The 20,312-nt window shown below is 42.8% G+C and overlaps 1 protein-coding gene across 2 annotated transcripts in view; it reads right to left on the reverse strand.

The window, feature by feature from the left end:
* The window catches only part of DYNC1I1 (dynein cytoplasmic 1 intermediate chain 1), a 351,049-nt gene that overhangs the window by 48,678 nt on the left and 282,059 nt on the right, over positions 1-20,312 (reverse strand). For both annotated transcript variants that reach the window (XM_075558388.1, XM_075558387.1), the window contains exon 13: positions 14,325-14,469. In XM_075558388.1, coding sequence (XP_075414503.1) covers positions 14,325-14,469 — 145 coding nt within the window. The remainder of the gene's footprint in view (positions 1-14,324; positions 14,470-20,312) is intronic.

The following is a 20,312-nucleotide window of genomic DNA, read 5'->3' on the forward strand; positions in this document are numbered from 1 at the left end:
TTGTTTACTTGCATGGCACTATCATGGGAATGTAATTTGGTCAGATTATATTCAGAGTTTGTGGGACAAAAGAAAGGCCCCCAGGTAGCCCAAGCTCAAGTGCTAGATTCCTGAGTGGACCGGCAGCAGTTCGAACCCACCAGTTCCTCTTCAGGAGAAGGACATGGCAGTCCCCCTCCACAAGGAGCGCGGCCTGGGAGGAGGCAGGTAGACTCTGTCCTGCTGGGTCACTGCGAGCCAGCGTTAACTCAAGGACAGTGCACTGAAGGAAGAGGCTTAAAGAGGGAGTTTGACGATGGCAATTGTGAGGATGGTGCAAGAGCAGGCCGACTAGATGACCTCGGATCACAACAAAGAGTGGAGGGAAATGAAATGCAGCTGGGGACGTTGGAAATGACGAGGAAGGCAAATAAATGGACCAGCTGTACCCACAAACACTGCTGCCCCTCGGAGACTCCCCAGGAGCACTGTTTTCGCAGTATGCTTGGGGCCACGTGAGTCTCATGTTTGGGTAAGGCTGGTTATCTCTGCATACTGTACACGTAGTCCACTCACGAAGTCCATCCATTCACTCCTAGGAATGATTATGGGTTCCCCATGCTACAGATACGAATCCATTTTGTTTAGCTGTCTTTGTGTGTGTGTGTCTGTGTGTTTTAATCATGGGACTCCCTCTCCATTTAAAAATACGTATTCAGATGATAGAGTATGAAATATATATTATACAATTATATATTGCATAGGAGGAATGAAATAATGGAAAGTGTGTGTTGGAGGTGGATTATCTGACTGGATAGGCAGATGAAACAAGGGTAACACCAACTCGGGGGAGTTGATAATGCTTGGTAAGGAAGACAGAGTTATTCTCAGTAAAGAATTATTTTTCTAATGGATTGGCTTTTGGGGGGATGGGAGAGGACAGTTTCCGAGAAGAGCATGAGCATTCTATTGTATGACAGATCTAGACTACTATAACATGTTGTAAGGAGAAGGAACATGAATGTACACACAAACTTCATCTTTATGGTTACCCTCAAGAGATGGTTCTAATAGCAAGAGAAGAGCAAAATTCATCTCATTCAGTGAATTTTGTTGAAGGAGGGAGTGAAAAATAAAACCTTCCAGGCACAAATTAAGTTTTGTAGGTAGGTGGAAACCAAGAGTCTCAAGCATAAGCCCTCTGGCTTGGCGACCACTCCACTCCTAAATACAGCTGAAACTGACAGGGAGGTAATGGGGAACAGCATGGATAAGCAACATTTCTCATCACTAAGGAAGGGCCTAAGTGAGAAGGAGGCAGACAACTTGTAAGAGACCTCTTCTTTCAATTTGGGCTTGGTTCAAGCCAATGAATTGGAGAACAGGAGAGAGAGCCATTTCACACCACCGCCAATCCCACAACATTCCTCTCCAGAAACTTCCACAGAGCTGGGCACGTCCAGCAGTAAACACTGAGGTCGAGTTCCCCAGAATTTCTGGAAGGGCCAGTTACTCCACTTTGGAAGGAAAAAGGAAAGTTTTCAAAGATTAACGGTATTTATTTTTTCTACCTTTCAGTTCCGTAGATGGGAGACACCCAGAGTTTCTTTTTTGCTCTTATAGATAAAGTACTGGAAGAATGGGAATAATCTCCCTCTTTTTCTTTTCGGCCCGGGTTGATAAAGTAGTAATTTGCCCTATGGGGCAAATTTGATTTCCCCTCAATGTCGGGTACTGGCAAACCCCCATGGATAGGCGAAGGAGAAAGATGAAGAAAGCAAGATCGTACTCTGGAATATTCTAAGAAACACGCACAGTGGCTAGGGGTCAGCTACTCACAGAAGGGTCGGTGGTTCAACGTCATCAGCTGCTTCAGGAGAGCAAGATGTGGCAGTCTGCTTCCAGAAAGACTCCCGCCGGGGAAACTACCGGTCAGCAGCTAGACTGTCCTAGTGGGTCACTGTGAGTTGGGATTGACTCTACAGCCGTGGTTTAAGCAAAATTCCTTACATTCCCCCACCCCCTAGATTTGAGACAACTGAGAGTACCTTTTGTGCCTTCTGGCCTTGCCATATTTAAAACCTTTTTTAAAGGTCTGCAGAAATGGGGAGGTGTGAAAAGACTAATGGGCTACAGAGTGTATTGGAAGGACGAGGGGGAAGCAAGAGAAGAAACATCTGGATGGAAATTTCAAAGACAGTTCACGTGGACAAAAGGACACGAAGCACCGATGGTCCTGTCTGAGAGTAAGTAAACACAAGAAGCAAGCAGAAAGGACAGGGGACACTGTCCCGTAAATGACCGATTCACGAAGATGTCAGCTACCCAGTGAAACCTTCTCAGAGAAAAAGACGGCAGAGTGCACGTACCAGTGTCTTTAGATGCTTAAACTCGCATGCTATCACGGGGACAGTATCAGGGCACTTAAAAAGTCATGAGAAAATTCCATTATTGTTCAATTTCGTTTTCCCACAAGTTGTAAAAAAACTTACTCGTAACCAGGTACATGTGAGTATTCATTTAAAGGCAGCTTTGATCATGACCGCAAACATTCTTCCTGTAGTTCTTGTCTTCATGATTCGCTTCAGTTGAGTGCAGTCGTAACTTCTGCTCGCATGGCCAGCTTTCATTAATCCCCTCTGGCCACACTGTACCCAGTACACCAGCTCAGCTCAACTCCATGAACACCCAAGTAGCAACCACGGCGCTGTTGTTGGGTGTCTTCGAGTTGGCGCACACCCACAGCGACCCTATTGCCACAGAAAGAAACACTGTCCGGTCCTGCGCCATCCTCACCATTGTCTCTGCGCCTGCCACGGATGCAGCCGCGGTGCCAACCACCGCATGCAGGCAGGGCCTTCCTCTTTGTTGCCGCCCCTCCACTTTCCCAACCAAGATGTCCTTCGCCAGGGACTGGCCTCTCCTGACAATATGTCCAAAGTGTACCAACCATAGTTACAATAATGCTACACAATACTAATAGCGGAAATTGGTGTCTTGCTACTTCTTTTAGAGTGCTTTCTTGGTACCTGGCACTGTCATAAATGAGTTACCATAGAGTTGCCATATACACTCATTTACTCTTCAGCATAAACCTACTGGGTAGAATTGGAAGCTCTATTTTATTCATGAGGACAGCAAACCACAGGAAGGCTTAGCAACTTTCCCAAAGTCACACAACTAGAGAACGCCAACCTGCCTGCTCTGTTCCCTCAGCTTGAATGGCCTTCCCTTCTCTCTTTCTTCAAGCCTCAGCTTGGATGCCTTTCATTTTGAGAAACACCTTTTGGGCATTTCCCTGTCCGTCACCATCTCAATCTGTGGTAAGAATTTCCCTTCTAAACGATGACTTAGAGAAGAGCCAGGCTCTTTCCTAGAGAGTCATACGGTGCATAGGACTTTCCCAGGGGATCTTTCGAAAGAGCACGCGTGCTTAGAATCGTCCTAAGAGGACATCCGCTCAGCCAGACCAGTGGAGCAGCATGCTCTTGGTCCCTGGGGCCAGGACCCATCCTCCTTGTGGGAGGGATTACCAGGGGACACACACTCCCGTCCCCTAGTTCTTCAGACTGTTCTCAAAAAGCTCATTGGAATTCTACTCACTTTGTAAGGCAAATATTTAGAAAGGTACTCTTCCCTTCGATAGCTGCTTTAGTTATTTTCCAAATATTATAATTTCTTAACTATTTCCTAGTGGTATTTCAAATTTTTACTTCAGTTTCCTAATAATTATATTTAAAATTTTTGGCTATGAATTTTACTGCCCAGAACCACTGCTGACTAAATATTTGGTAACATGTCTTTAAGGTACATTGTTTAACAACAACTCAGTAATTATTTGTGCATGTATTAATTCAATGATTTATTAAGTGGCTGCCAGGTACCAAGTTCCATGCCAGCTCTGGCGGGGAGAGGCAAAAGACACACAGGCTTACTCTCACAGTGTATACAGTCATTGCGGGAAACCCAGCAATTCCAGAGGAGTCACACAACAAATGTGCTTCTCTGGGCAAGGACAATTTATTTTTACTATTGAATAATCTAAAAATATACTCATATAAAATTTTATTTTATGCTTATTAATAGAATGAATATATTTTAAAAGTAATAAACTCATGTTTTTCCTTAGAAAGAAAAGTTTTCCCATCTATTTTATATTCTAAAAGTTCAAATGCTCATTTCCTTTTGTGCATTTTTTTCCTGGCCAGCAGTTACTTTATTAAAAGAAGAAAAGAAAAAGGTAATGAGCTTACGATCCCACTAAAAAAATAATTTTTTGAAGTAGAATTCACATATCCTACAGTTACATAGTGCAGTCTTATTTAAAAGAGTTGTGTAATCATCCTTATCTAGTATCTGTGGAGAAAAAAAATCAGGTAAGATAGCGATGTTCTGTATTTATTTTAATCCTGGCAAAAAATCTCAAAGTGGAATAGGTGATATTTATTGATTTCACAGTAGTTGCTGGAAGACAGAAGATCAACTTTCTAATTTGGGCGAAGTCATCACCCTTCGGTCACTTAGAAAAAATTGTTCTCTGATTCACCATTTTGCTGAAAGATTAGGGGACTAAGAAATGTGTTCACTGCTAGGGCAGATTATACAATGTCAAGCTACATTAGGAGGAAATCAGTGCTTTCCATCAATCAAATGTTTATCCTGAAAGGTTCTTGGCTGGCAGCACCCTGGGGTGCGGTCCAGTATCCACAGCAAATGCCAACACTCAGGGTAAGTCAGGCCATCCACCTGAGCAATCAACATAAAGGAATTGCCCTTTGGGACCTCAGAGTCTAGTGCCAAGAGGCTTTAGGGAATATTATCAATACCAGCAGGAGACACAGAGTCTTTGAACTCGAAAGGCAGAGACGGGCATGGTAAATGCGTGAGCGGTTCCGAGAGCCTAATTCCTTGTGCAGCTGTACCAGAACCAAAACAAATATTAATCCCGCATTTAATTGGAATCCACTGAAACTTTCCAAACTGGAGGCAATGATAAAAAGTCCAAAGACTCATAACTTGTCTAACCACTAAGTTAAACTGCAGTACAAGGAAAAAAAATTATTCCAAACCTCAGCAAACAGAGAAGCTGAGTGGAATAATGAATGTTTTAATCCAGCCAAGAGTTCATACTTTATTTTTAAACATCAACTCCAGCATTTTTTGATGGATGGGATATTTAATGTGCTAAGATACCATAAAAGGTAAGAGTCGGCACTCAATAGAATCCATTCAGGCAACCCCACACACACACATTTTTTTTAAGGCTCGTCAGAGATAGACTTTGAAGTATGCAGTGTTTTACTGCACTCAAAAAGCTGGCCTGCTGAGGGACAGTAGGGTGTTCCAAGGGACTGATTCACATGAATTAAAGCAGCAATGGCATCCAAGGAAAGGAAAATGGCAGTGTGGTGCCTGGAAGAGGCGAGCAAGAGGCCAGGGCAGGTTTTGAAGGCGCAGGTTCAGGGTGACCGCGGGGATGGAGACATGGATGGTGAGGGATGAAACAGCGCAGCACAGTGGGCCCAGGCAGAGGACAGGCTGGGCCTGGATGGATAGAGGGCAGCGAGTCAAAGGGCAGATGATTTGGTTTGGTTCTCTATACGGTGGCAGGAGAACGAAGTATCTCTAAGCAGGCCCTGGATTACAAATGAGCTCTATTCCGAAATCTGTGGAATTTGTATGCAATCGGGCCAGTTATGTAAGGCTTGCTTAGCACTGGTTAGTCAAATGTTTGCTTTAGCTTATGGTGTGCCTTTCTATGCATTAAGAAAAATAAAGAAATGTTTTCAGATACATTAAAATATCTTTAACATAATTATACCGTAATAATAATAATATCCGGACCCCTGGTGGCTTAGTGGGTTATGAGCCGGCCTGCTAACACCAGGCCGGCAGTTAGAAACCGGCAGCTGCTCTTTGGGAGACAGATCTGAGCTCTGCTCCCGTCAAGATCTACAGTCTTGGAAATCCACTGGAGCAGTTCTAGTCTGTCCGACAGAAGGCTACGAGTGGAAGTAATTTGATATCGTGCATTTGTAATTAAAAAATAATATCGGTCTTGATGCACCAAAAGTAGCACGTTTGTAATCAAAACCCTGCGATTCACCTTGGGCTGGGAGGACACAGGTGGCCGTGGACTACTTCCACCTCGAGAGGCTGGATAAGAGTTTGGAGATGCTGGCGGTGTTGGCAGAGTGGCCAGGGGACCTAGTGGACCTGCTGCTGTGCTACAGGGTCTCCTAGCCATTTCACACGGAGGCTGATCTGCGTGCTCCAGCTCCTGCTGCTCAGGTACCACCGCATGCAGAGCTTCGACAGGAGGGCCGGACCTCGCGCCGACACCGCAGAGTAAGGTGAGAGGAGCCGGCAGGATAGAAAGAACCAGCACTGAAATGGACTCCCCCTCTGATGGACTAGCTGCCTCCTTGAGATCTTGTCTTTGTTCACTTGTGAATGTAACACCTGCTACTCAGGAAGTGGTCCTTTCCGTCTTGCCTTTCTCCCACCTTATCAGTTTCACAAAGGATTGCAACCTGTGGGGAGCGAATTAGAGCTCAGAGATAGAACGCTGGCATGAGTTCATTTAATGACCCAGAGATGGTGTTGGGGCATTTTATAGGCTTATAATCTTGGGTTACATGAAAATTGGGATGCATGTAGGTTGGACTTTTGTAATCTGGAGCATGTTGTGTGTCAGTATCTACAGAAAGAAAGACCCAAAATAAAACCAAACCCAAATTCATTGCCATTGACTTGGTGCTGATGATAGGGCAGGGTGTAAGTTCCCCTGTGGGTGTCCAAGACTGTAGCGCTTTGCCAGAGCAGCGAGCGCTTCCTCCTGTCCAAGGGCTGGCGGGGTTGAGCTGCCACCTTGGCATTAGCAGCCAGCGTGTGCCCCCGCGGCAGCCGGGGTCCGTGAGGACTCACCCGGAATGATCTCCCTGCGCTGATGTGAAGAGGAAAGGACCTACCCTCTAGGCCTTAAGGCCTCCTTCCCTCCATTTGGATCTGATGGATTGTCTGCTCCACTAGTCACTTAGAAGCTCCCATTTATGATCCAGTTAATCAGCAATTATAACAGAACCCCGTTTTATACACGGCTCCGTTTTAACTTTTTTCACTGAAGCAAGAGCCAGTTACTTCTTTTGTATTTTCACTTTCCTTATGTAAGATCCTGCGTGGAGTTAAAAAATATTCATAATGAATGTGATGAACCAAGCTGTCTCACTACCAACTAACTATAGGTGAATGTTTATGCTAATTTAAAATGACAGAACATTTATGTCCTTGATTACATTGCCCTAAGTTTTGTCTTACAATAAAAGAAATTTGCCTCTGTCACCAATGTGTAGGTGTTTGTTTTCTCTTATTAAGCCCACTTAACTATGAAAGCAGAAAAAGCTCTTTTAAAAAAAAACACCAAAAAATCATGATTTTATAATACCATTAGATCAGTTAGTTTTCTTCCTATAATCAATGAGGTTATATGAACCAAATATGCCTTTTGACATATTCATAATCCAAATCAGTCTTTTGGGGTCAGTTTAAAACACAAACTCAAAACACACAGTACTGTGTCACTCCTTTAGTTTATCCCAATTTGAAAAACAAAACAAAAAACAACCTCCTCATTCTTCATGGAAAATTTAAACAATAGTACCTATAAAGTTAATGGGAATGTTAATTTTCAAATGACAAAGAGAATTAAAAATGATTGCAATCTCTTCATATATATTCATTTAACTGTCATATTTCTAAAATCCCATGTAGAGAAATTCTGTTTCTTAGTTCTGATATTTAAAATGATAACCAATGATCATTAAAATGATAACCCTTGAACTGGTTTTACTCTTCCTTTTGAACTCGACTTGTCTCTAGGAATAAAGCATTGTAGTGAAGTTTCCTTTCTCATTGGAAGGAACCCTAGTGGCATAGTGAATTACATGTTAGGTGCTAACTGCAAGGTCAGCTGTTCAAAACCACCAGCCACTCTGCGGAGAAAAAGACGGAGCTTCTACTCCTTTAGAGTTACATTCTCTGAAACTCCTAAAGAGTCTCGAAGGGTCACTATGAGTCCTTATCAACTCGAAGGCAGTGAATTTGGTTTGAGTTTATTTTCCCCCTTTGACTTCTCACTAGTTCAAAGTCTTGTTTCTTAGCATCAACTCTTTCTATAATTTGGGGGATTCTTCTCCATGCCGTTTAATTTGCACTCCTAAGCATTAAAGGATCCCTTACTAATTACCAAGTGAGATGATCTCATAACCTTCTCCATCTTTGTTTAAATGCTGAAATGAGTCCGCTGCCTTTAAAAGAAAAGATACTGGGGTAACTGCTATTGTCTTTCCCGGTTCTATTTCACCCTACAATTTTTTATTGTAAATAAATAAATAAATGAACAGATAAACAAACAAATAAATAAAACACCAAACAAAGAAAAGCCAAGCTGGTACTTTAAGGTAACACTTGTTTCATTTTGATGTTTTAATTAAGATTTAAAAACTAACTGCTGGCAGTCAAACTTCTGCAGAAGTGACTAGCAGTTCCATGATTCTTGCAGCCACTTCCTTGGAATCTTATGGTGGTTCAGATCCTGCTCAGAGACCATGTCATCGAGAAGTTCAAGGGCAATCATGTTGCTAGCGCCTCACCACAAAGGGTCATGGATTGATGCGGGGTTTCAAATATATTCCCAGCACAAATCTATACAATGCAGAAAGAAACACCGCCATCCTCATAATCCTTGCTACGCTCGGGCTCGTGGTCGCAGCCCTCGTATCAATCCATCTCACCAAGAGTTTCCTCTTTTCGGTAATTACAAGTAATTATCACAACTGAAAATCAATATTTCATAAATATCATGAAATATCTAGTCAGTATTCAAATTCCCCAGTAGTCGAAAGTCTTTTCAATAAGCTATTTATTTGAACCAGAACATACATAAAATCTATACTCTGCGATGGGTTGAAATATCTCAAGATTTTTCATTTAAATTATAATTTCTATCGTTATATCTGGAAAAATATTGTTTTGTTGCAGAAGTGATGTCGATTGTCCTATTGATTTCCTCACAGTCTGTGTTTTGTGGACAGCGTTCCATTGTGATAGGTAACATTTGGCCTCTTTTCCTACTATTACACTGATTCAAATATTTGGAGGATTTTTAAGCTTCTGATTCCAATTTTTAGGACAGTGCTAGTTGATGGGTGGTTTTGTTCACTTTCATAACCAGTTTGTTTCTACCTTTATGAGGCTATTAGTGATTGACAATCATTGGCTAACTCATTGGGGTTTATAAAATAATAATGAAAATTCCATGACTTATTCTTCCTGTATTAGCTCAGGAGTCCTGGTAACACAGTGGCTTAAGCACTGGGCCTAAGCTTGACAGGTTGATCAACCTATTAAGGTTGATAGCTTGAACCCCCCACTCCCTCCAAGGGAGGAAGATGAGACCATCTACTGGTGTCAGGGTTGACAGGCTCAGCAACTCCATGCAGTTCCACTCTGTCCTCCAGGGTCACTGTGAGTTGGCATCAGCGTGATGGCAGTGAGAGTGGGTATAATGGCCGAAATATAATAGAGAAGCATTGCCCTCCGTGCCTGTTTAGTAACTCTGAAGTACAAATCATATAGGAAAGACAGAATGAATGTTTTATGCTTTCTTGCATTTTTTAGTTTTCAAAGTAATGAGTTGGTTTTTGAGTAACCTTTAAAAAGAATCATTGAGAAATTGTGTTGTTTTTTTAAGGACCATTATGAATTCATTACCTTTATTGATGATCTAACAAATCATACCAACATTGTGAAGAACGAGAACTGAGCACTTAATTGTGCTCAGGTAGAACCTGTACATAGCCCAAGAGGCAACTATTTAAACAGAACGAAGGGATATTGCTAGATTTCAAACCACTGTGAGCCACGGTTGTGTCCTTTCACCACGACTTATCCAGTGTTTATACTGAGCAAGCGACCTGAGAAGTTGGAATATGTGAAGAATGTGGTATCGGCATTGGAGGAGGAACCATTAACACTGTGCAAAATGCACAGACAGGGTCGCCGTGAGTGAGAATTGACTTGATGGCAGCGAGTTTTACATGCGTTTGATGGGAGTTATGTGGCAAAATGGGCTCTGTGCTGGGCTTCCAACTATATGATCAGCAGTTCAAATCTACCAGCTGCTCTGTGAAAGAAAAACACAGCTTTCTGCTCCCTTACAGATTTACAGCCCCGGAAACCAAAACGGGCAGTCGTACGATGTCCTGTAGGGTCAGACTGTGCCAGAATGGTGATGGGTAGGTAGGCCTCGCATATGAGGGTGACACAATTTTGTTTGCTTTAAGTGAAGAGTATTTGAAGCACTTCATGACGAAGAACAAAGACTCTAATCTTTTGTATGGATTACATTTAGAGATATAATTTTTTAAACTCTGCACAACTGGACCAATAAGACCAGAAGAAAAAAATGCAGTTGTCAAAGATTTCCTTTTACTAGGATCCACAACCAATATCCACAAGCTGAAGGAAAGAAATCAAATGATATAAGGCATTGAGCAAATCTGCTGCAAACAACCTTTTTCAAGTGTGAAGGGCAAAGTCGCACTTGGAAATCTCAGGTGCACCTCAGCCTCACCTGCATGCAAAAGCGGGACAGCGAAGCCCGAAGAATCAAGAAGACTTGATTCGTATGCTTGTTGTTGATCATGTTGGTGGCATATATTGAATTAATCATTGACTACCAGGAGGATGAAAATAAACTATCTTGTAAGAAGTACGGGTTGAATGCTCCTTAGAAACAAAGATGTCAAGACTCCATCTCACCCACTTTTGGCATGTTATTAGGTCATTACGAGGGAACAAACCTTGGAGAAACACATCATGCTTAGTGGAAGGCATGCAAAAAAGTAGCCCTTCAACAGATAAACTGACATCTTTGAAAGCAGCTTCAGCGCCGGCTTGATGGGATGATGATGGTAGCTGCTTATGATGAACAGTTGCCAATTTTAGCCAACAGAAACTCGTTCAGGCTGGCTCTGAGTCCGTGGTCAAGGATCCCAGTGTGGGTAGCTTCCTTGCTTTCAACTGTGATGAGATATTTCAGAGTTATGTTTTTCATGTCATGCCCCAGACCTAGAATCAGTCACATCTCTGGGATCCCTGCTTTTCCAGACCCTACAGGTGGCTACTGAATAGGTAATTCTTTCTAGGACTTTCTGGTAGATAGAACTGTGCGTGAGTAGTCGTTTAAATTTAACAGTAACATACATTGTGAGTTCTTTCAATTCAAATTTAGAATTGCTACCGGGATTTTATTTCTCACATCCGAATCCCCTTTGAACTGAGCTCATTGCAGTAGTTACATCATCTCATGTCAACCTGAGGATATTTAGAGTGAAGGGGTGGAGTCTAGCCTGTCAATCAGGTCACAGCCTGAGGATGCCTCATTGTGGGTGTGGTTTCTCATGAGGATTCTGGGTACTTTCTTTGTCCCTGGATGTAGGCCACACACTCTCTATTTCACCTTCTGCTCTCTGATATAAGTCTCTCTCATACACACACACACACACACACACACACACGAGTGTCCTTGGATTTGTTTCTCTTCTCAACCTGGTCTAACACACTCATGATCTCAGTTCACAATGACACCTGCATAATCAGTCAAGTCATTCATATAGTGATACATATACAATAGTCTCAGAATAATACGAACAATCTGAATACCAGCAATATGAGTACTAGAAGCTGTTTAAGGTTATTCTTTTCTAGTAGTTTTGTCCCCATAAGAATATATCTCTTTAGCCAAAATACAATAATTTAAAAAAATTTAAACTCATTCTTACTGTGAGGTTTTGCCATGAGTTTGAGTCACAATAAGAATGATTCATTTCATGTTACTTATTTTAATGTATGCATTATTTTGTTTTATTTCATAAATGTATAAGATATATATATATATATACATGGCTCCCAAATCAGATGTTCAAACAATGTGTACTCAAATAAGTTTAGGTTTTATATCTAATTCGTTTCATCTCCTTTCTCCTATGTGATTTGTGTGTGTGTACTGTTATCCTTCCAACTTATAAAAATATATGTTAATTCTAAAGAATGACAGCATACTATTTATGTTCTTCTTTACCTTGCTTAAAGGAGCCATGGTGACCTAAGGGGTTGTGTGTTAGGCTGCTGACCTCAAGGATTTACAAGCCCAGACACCTACAGGGGCGATTCCATCCTGTCCTGTGGGCTCTGTGGCAGTGAACTTGGTTTGGTTTTGACCTTCTCTCATTAAACACATGTCCCATAGATCATTCCATAATCACACATGGAAGCCTTCTCCATTCTTTCTACATCTGGCAAGTACGTGTTGGGGTGGATGTGCCCTATTTTACTTACACTGTGCCCAGTGATGGCCCCTTGTGTTCTCTCCAGTCTTCTACTATGCCAGCAGTCTCAGAACAAATATCCTGCACCGAGACTTCTCTTATTATTGTAACTGCAATGGTATTGTCCTAAAACACCTGTCCTCAAGCACTTGACATTTAAACTGTGTAAGTATCTAATTCAGGGACAGCGATTGCTTTCACCAGATTGTGCTACCATACCATCAGCTCCAAACCATGTGCATCACCCCGGAGCAAAACAGCACCCCTCTCCCAGTAGTTTTTGTTGTTTCTGCTGGTGTATCTCTGGCCTAGACTCCTCCATGTGAGAAACATGCACGTGTTACTTTTAGATACTGCCAAATTCCCCGTCATCGTCTTGCATCATTTTGCATTTCCACCAGTACCCACGAGAGTGACTGATTGCTCTCCAGCCTTGTCACAGAATATGTTGTCAAACGTCTGGAGTTTTACCCATCTGAGAGTCGAAAATACGTTTTAAAATGTAGTTCTCATTTTCCTTTTTCTGAGAAGAGGCTGTTCTTTCTTTCACGTGGTTAAAAGCCCACTCTGCCCTCCTCGCAGTCTTCGCCATTGATCACTGACGCCCCACACCAAATCCTAATTCTCTCCTACTTCTCAGGAGGTTCCTTTTGAGACACATGCCTCCTTTGTAGTCCCCTTTCCTCTACATTAGGTCTTAGGTTTGCTTGGAACACCCACTCCCTTGACTCCGTTTTATTATTGCTGGTCTCATCACTACTAGAGACAGCGTCTCGATCCCAGTGCTCTATTTCAAAAGGCTTAATGGAGCTCTTGAATTGTGCCCCAGCAAAACCCACTACTGTGAAGCTGATTCTGAATCACAGTGACCCCGGAGGACAGAGTGGAATGGTGCCACCGAGTTTCCAAGGCCGTCATGCGTACAGAAGCAGGCTGCCACGTCTTTCTCCCCTGGAGCAGCTGGTGGGTTTGAACAGCGCTTCTTTCATTCACCAGTTCAATACTTAACCACTGCCCCACCAGGACTAGCTCATGACCCAGTCACTTGTAATTAACACGTGCCAAGCTTCTTCCCAGACACACCCTTCTTTGGCATGCTCCGCAGGGACTACGACTACCAGTTACCAGTTGCCCTTGTCCAACACCCGGGTTCTGTCCTCTAAGCCCCTCTGTCACCTCCCTTGTATCAAATCCACTGCCAAGTTCCGTGGCTTTCCCTCTTAAGCAGTTCCCAAATCCACCTCTATCTCTCGACCCCATCCTACTAGTATAAGCCCCCGCCACTTCTCGCCTGTAGCACTCCATCTTCCTTCTATGGGGTCTCCCAACCAAGGTCAGAATAACCTTCTGCAAAACCTTGTTTTACTGTGGTGTAGACATACACATAACAAAACACTTGCCATTTTAAAATGTTTACATTTCGACATTAATTCTATTCCAATTAAGTCCACTGGCTTCAGAATGGCATTTTAAAAAACAATATTATGGTGGCACTTATCAACTTGAAACCTTCAAAATTGTCTGTATTTCCATAGATGCACATGAATGCCTCCAAATGCTCCAAAGGTGCGGAAGGGGAACTGTACAATGATACAGAGGTTACCCCTGGGGAGACTGGGAGAGCAGGCAGGGAAGGAGATGTGGAGAGCAGGTTAGTGTTGGTGAAATACTAGTGGAAGAGGACTTCAACTTTGCTACTATCTGGATGTTAAACATTTCATACATAATTATAATGTTTCCAAATATTACTTTTTTAATATTTAAAGTTAAGTAAACTAAGTCAGGCCTACATCAGCTCTGGGGCAGGTCAGATTCAACAATAGGTTGTATGAGTTCTGTGTCAACTCACCTGGAAGAAGACTCAGGTGTAGCTACTGCCCACAGGCATCACCAGAAAATGAAAAGCATCCTCTTCCCCCATCTAATAGCTGAGTATTTCAGCCCAAGTGTTCTTACCTTTGTGGTCCACAGTTTAACAGTCCAGTCAAATGATGATGTGACAAACAGGTGTGAAAAGTCAATCGGGCCGACTGCCATGTGGCAGTTAATTCCTGTCACTGGTCCTTGGTGACCTTCGAAGACCTCACCAATACCTGCTTTGCTGCACAAAGACCACAGAAGAGCAGAAGTTCAGTAATATTTCATTGACCTTGCAAAACAGTGATTGCTTTAAAACACAAACAAAAACTCATCTCTGCATGATTATGTCTCCATGATTCATAAGAATCATTCCCAGCAGAAATGCGGGGTTTCAAGCCAGTTCCTCCTAGTTTGTTCCCGTCATGGATTGAACTGCATGTGTCAACGTGGCTAGTTGTTTAATACTGGGAAATAATGTTTCCAGTGTTATGTGGTTGTCCTCCAATGTGAGATCTTATTATCGTCCAGTTGATGATGGGTTGTAAATTCTAGTCTTTATGCCTCTGGTTATGGTCTCACCAGGGAGAGTTGTCCGTGACATAAACGAGGTAAGATTGGGTCATGAAAAGAAGGAAAGATTACGTTTGCTATGTTCATGGGGTAGGATTAGGGTGGTGTGTATCTTGAGTGACTATCCTCCCCCACCCTATAAGAAGTAAAAGCAGAGAAGCCAGCAGAGAAAGAGGGGCCTCAGTAACACTGAGAAAGAAGAGCCAGGAGCAGACCAGTCCTTTGGACCTGGGGTCCTTTTGCTGAGAACCTCCTAGACCTTGGGGATGATTGAACCCAAGGCATGTACAGATGTTCAAGGCATGCTGGGTCTCCAGAGGTTGAAATGAGACAAAAACCTTCCTCCAGATCTAACAAGAGGCTTTCCTTCTCCAGAGGCAGCCTCAATTTAGACTTCTCTTTTGAACTGTAATGGAATACATTTCTTTTCACTAAAGTCATCCACTTGTAGTAATTCTGTTATAACAACACTACATAATTAAGACAAATGCCCTTGCTGAGATTTTGCATTTCCATGTCAGATATACTAATATTCATCAGAGTTTAGTACCAAATTTTATCTTTCTTCAGAATTTCTCAAGTCCTGTCATTGTGGATGCAGCTATTTTGATGGAAAACACAAACACCTAGTTCTCAGATGCTCCTATATTGATACATTCTATTTTTGATAGTTTGTACATGTTCCATTTTAACTTTACTTGGTTATAAAATCCCACACATCCTTGACAGAACCATCTTTTATTCCTTTAAACGAATTTCTTAAATTAAGTTGACATACCTGAGAACACAAATTTTGTTGAAAGCTTTGTAATTTTGTAACCAAATAATATGCACAACATCAAAATAGTGAGAAAAATGTTCTGTTCTCTTTATCAAAAACAGAAGGCAGATGTACAGATTCACTACATATCAATTCCACAAGGGCAGGCACCTTGCCTTGGTGACCACATGCTTATAAATCACTTGCTAAATATTTGTTAAATGAAATAACAAAGGACAAGAAACACTCATGCCTTAAAACAAAAATCACATTCACAAGAGAGTGATACACATCTTACAAGGCATCCACAGACACCAGTAGCTTATTTAACCAATCTGGGATTGCTTCCAGTTCACTGGCATCACATAATAGTCTATAGGCAGTCATATGCAGTTAGAAAAATCTTAGACACTATACCCAAAATATTATATTTTATAAAATGATGTACATCCATTTATAAATATGACAAATGCACCAGAATCGTGTAATCTGAATATTATTTCACTGTGAGCAAAAATGAATTAAGTTATTCAAGCATTTGGGCTTCCAGAGCCCCAATAAATGTCAGATGTGCTGAGCAAAATTTGAATTTAAGAGCAAAGTGCTACCGTATGTATGCCGTGTAAAAGGCACTCCACAGTTATGCCCAGTGCAACTGCTGGGTGCAGTGAGTTCTACATGTGACCACTGACACTATGAGCTGGTCTTTGAAGTGGCCCCTGGCGAGAGTCTACTTTCTCGGAACAGTATCCTGAGAGGGTTTGCAGGGTGTAACAGGAGGACCTCGTTTAGCTTATGGAAGTGCATTTGCACCTTCGCCATGCTAGGTGGAAAGAAGAAATCCTCCTCTCTGCCCCATAGTCTGATAATTCATTTAAAATAACTAGCTACCAAATCTGTGCTACTCTATGACTCTACGAAGAGCTGTCTATTTCAGCTGGACGAAAACCGATGCCAAAATCAATATCAAGGCCACGCCAAGTTCTCTGTGGGACTTGTCCGGACACTCTTCTTTTGGACCCAAAGGGCATATTCTGATCGTGCTTGTAAAGGACAAGACATACAATTTATACACTTGATCAGCGGGTCTCAACCTTCCTCATGCCGTGACTCTCTAATACAGTTCCTCATGTGGTGGTGAGCCCCAAACCATAAATTTATTCTCGATGCTACTTCATCACTGTCATTTTGCTACCGTTATGAATCTGGTGATCTCTATGAAAGGATCATTCGACCCCCAAAGGGGTTGCGACCCACAGGTTGAGAACTGCTGCCCTAGATGGACATGTACATTAGAGAAACTGACAACAACAAAATACCCAGAGAAAAATCCATGAACATGCTCTATAGCCTTGAGCGATCATTACGTTCCCAGGTAAGACCCTGGATTAACTTACTGAAACCTCTGCGCTGGTGAGTCTAGTGAATATGGAGCTAAACCTGTGACTTCATATTTGCCCATTATACCCTTTGCATGGTCCTTGTGCCAATTATCACCTTCTACCTGCCCTACAAATGCCTGTCGGTTTACCTTCTCAGTTACCATCAATTTATTTTAAAAAATTGTCATCAGTTGGGATTTAAGGCACATATCATATCATCCCATAGTTCAGTGACGCCAAGTAGAATTGTACAGTGGCAACCACAATCATTTTCCACAATTCTTTTTCTACATAGACTCCTTGCCACTCTCTCCTTTCACCCCATCCTCACCACTGTACCCCTCTCCCCCGGAAACCCCTATTCTCCTTTCTCTCCCAATAGGGCCTCAATCCTGGGGTTCATTTACTGAAAAATGGAAAAGCATATAATGCAACTTCAAGAGGGTGACCTCCAACGACAGAACACCTCTGAGATGCACCCTGATATAACAAACCCAAATCAGACCAAACAACGCAAAACAATGCAAACCCAAAATACAGAACATCTTGGAAACCATATGAGGTCCTGCCTGTATCATAGGGCCGATCTACTGACACAGTTGTAACCATTCAGGTAAGATTTCTGCCTTTGACCTTCTCGACTCCTCTCTCCCTAGCACTCTGTTCAATGACCGCTTTCCTCCCGTCCCTCAGTGTTGGACCGGGGAGTTCTCCGGAGGCTGATTTCCTAAGTGGTTTCACAAGAGCTCTGGAGCTCTCATTGCCCTCCATTGCCTGCCGCACCCTGGATGCTCACACTCCGGGCTCTGGTTCACTGTGATCCCTCCTTTGACTTCTGATCGTATGGCGCTGCACCATCAACTTTCTGATGATGCTCAGATGCCTCACAGCACCTAGCGATGTGGTGTACAGCCAATTCCTCAAGGTGGGCATGCAGCAAATATCTGGATGAACAAACAATATTATCAATCTTTCTTAGGGTTTGACACAGCTTGTGTGTGTGGTGATAGTGTGTTTTTATGAAGGCGGAGTATTTGGGCATGGAACGATGAGACACAGGGCTATGAACTTGGAATAAGTTGGGGTTCCTGACTGAGACTAGTACCTTGTCTGGGATAAGTGGAAGAGAGGGAAAAAATATCAGTTGCATCAGAACTACTGAGGTGAAGGAGGCCTTACGCAGGCCAAACAGAGAATCTTTCAGAAGGCTGAGGCCGCCTGTAATCTATGGCTTGCAATTTCATAATCTCATGCAAATGACTGGCTCTGTTTGCTGAGGCCACTTGCTAATCTCTCAATCAACACAGAGTTTGTATCACCTGGAAATTGCACGGAGGCTTGGATGAAGGGGTTTCCAAAAGTTTGTGGATAAGCTGCATTATCTTTTCATTCCATTTTCCCACAAACTTTTTTGAGCTCCCTCATACTGCTCCAACTGCCCTGACTAGGCAGAGAGGCGGGAGACAGGCCTCTGTATTATGTGGATATAGTTGCTTCTGTATTTCCTAAATGCATAGTTTTGCTCTTCACTTGTATGCCAGGCACTGTTGGAAGTGGAATGAAAGACAAAGTGAAAAGAATTTAATGACAGAAATGACAGAAACATCCACTTCAAAAATTAACTGGGCCTACACAGTCCTGTCTGCCTTCTCCTACTTTAGTTTTCTCCACAGCATGCACCATCCTTTCAACTCAATATTTACTTGTTTGATTCATTTGTTATCATTCATCCTCAACTAGAATAACCCCAAACCCCAGCTCAATGCCATCGAGTCGATTCCAGCTCATAGTGATTCTATGGGGAAGCCCAAGACCGTAACTCCATGGGGGTTTAGATCACCGACTCGGGGGTGGTGGTGTCTTCCTCTCTATGTTGGTTATATGTTGGACCGCCTATGTCAGCCATCTTCCCTTTGATCTAGGGGCTTCTCGGTACAAGGATCCCAGGTCTAAAGGGCAAACTCCATTTCTGGTTTTTCTTTCTTGATAATAGGAGGATTCCTCCTTTTCTACTTCCTTCTCACCTCTACCCATTATAAAATAAATCAAAGATGAAGCAGACCACACTGCAGGAGAGCCCCGCTTTCATCCAATCAGGCCTGCGATCTGATGAAGCCACTATAATCCTTACACAACTGACTACTCATATCAGATCACACCAGAGGGATGATTGGATGATTATAAAACCAACAAATTTATATCAATGTGTAACATCCAAACCACTTAATATCAGCACCTAGTCAAGGTAATATATAGTTCTAGGAAACACAGTTCACTCCCAAATGCCTACTTATTCTCCTGAGTTGTACACTGCCATTTAGCTTTAGAAAACACAGTGGCCACTTGTCCAGTTGGCATTCATGTAATTCACCCACATACTGCCACCTCAGTTTATAGCCAGCTACCAGATGGCATGGCTATTCTATTCTTCATTCAAAAGATGGTGCCTGTGTTAGGCTGGGTTCTCTAGTCTGTAACTCGCCAAGAGTAGAAAGCCTCGTCTTTCTTCTGCAAAGCTGCTGCTGGTTTTGAACTGCTGACGTTGTTGTTTGTAGTTAGCAGCCCAATGTCGAATCACTATGCCAACTAGAATAAAACCCAACCCCCAGCTCACTGTCATCCAGTCGATGCCAGTTCATAGTGACCCCATAGGACAAGACAGACTGCCTCTGTGAGTGTCCAAGAGTGATTTGTTTTTTGGAAGGGGATAGAAAGTCCTGTCTTTCCTCCTCTGGCAGCCACCACTCTGCGGGCCCCCTTCAACTAGACCAGGACGTCCACATTCTTGTCATGTCCCTTTTCTTGTGGTGTTTTCAGTTTTCTTCTCACTCATGTCTGTCTTGCTGCTTTCAGATCCTTCCCATGGTGTCTCACACACGCCTGGCTCTTTTGACAATCATTTATGGTGCAATTTAATGATCGCAATATATTAAAAAGGAGGTGTGTGATCATCACCACAGTCCGTTTTTAGGTCATTTCCTCCATTCTTGTATCCATTATTATAGCATCGCATTCTCCTGCACCCTCCCTGTCATAACCGCAAGGATCTAGACAGGCTCTTCACGACTCGGCCTGGAATGATTAGATGCGGCCATAAAGAGGAGAGTCGTGTCTTTGTTTCCTCCCCCGTCCCCAGAGACCAGGAAAGGCCTTCAAGCACAGAGCCTCTGTGCCAGGGGGACGAGCACCTGCACGGCAGACAGGCGGGACTTGGTGGAGGACTCGGGGACGAGGCTGGGTAAGCCATGTCTGCGGACTGCTATCCCTGATGGGTGTGTGGCTGGAGCCCGAGGGAGCGTGAAGGAGATGACTTTGAGAGAGGCCAGAGAATCAGGGTCTTCAATATGCTGAGAAGTTTGGAAAGTTTTCCTT

The sequence above is a fragment of the Tenrec ecaudatus genome, chromosome 9 (genome assembly GCF_050624435.1).
Source record: "Tenrec ecaudatus isolate mTenEca1 chromosome 9, mTenEca1.hap1, whole genome shotgun sequence".
NCBI classification, from domain to species: Eukaryota; Metazoa; Chordata; class Mammalia; order Afrosoricida; family Tenrecidae; genus Tenrec; species Tenrec ecaudatus.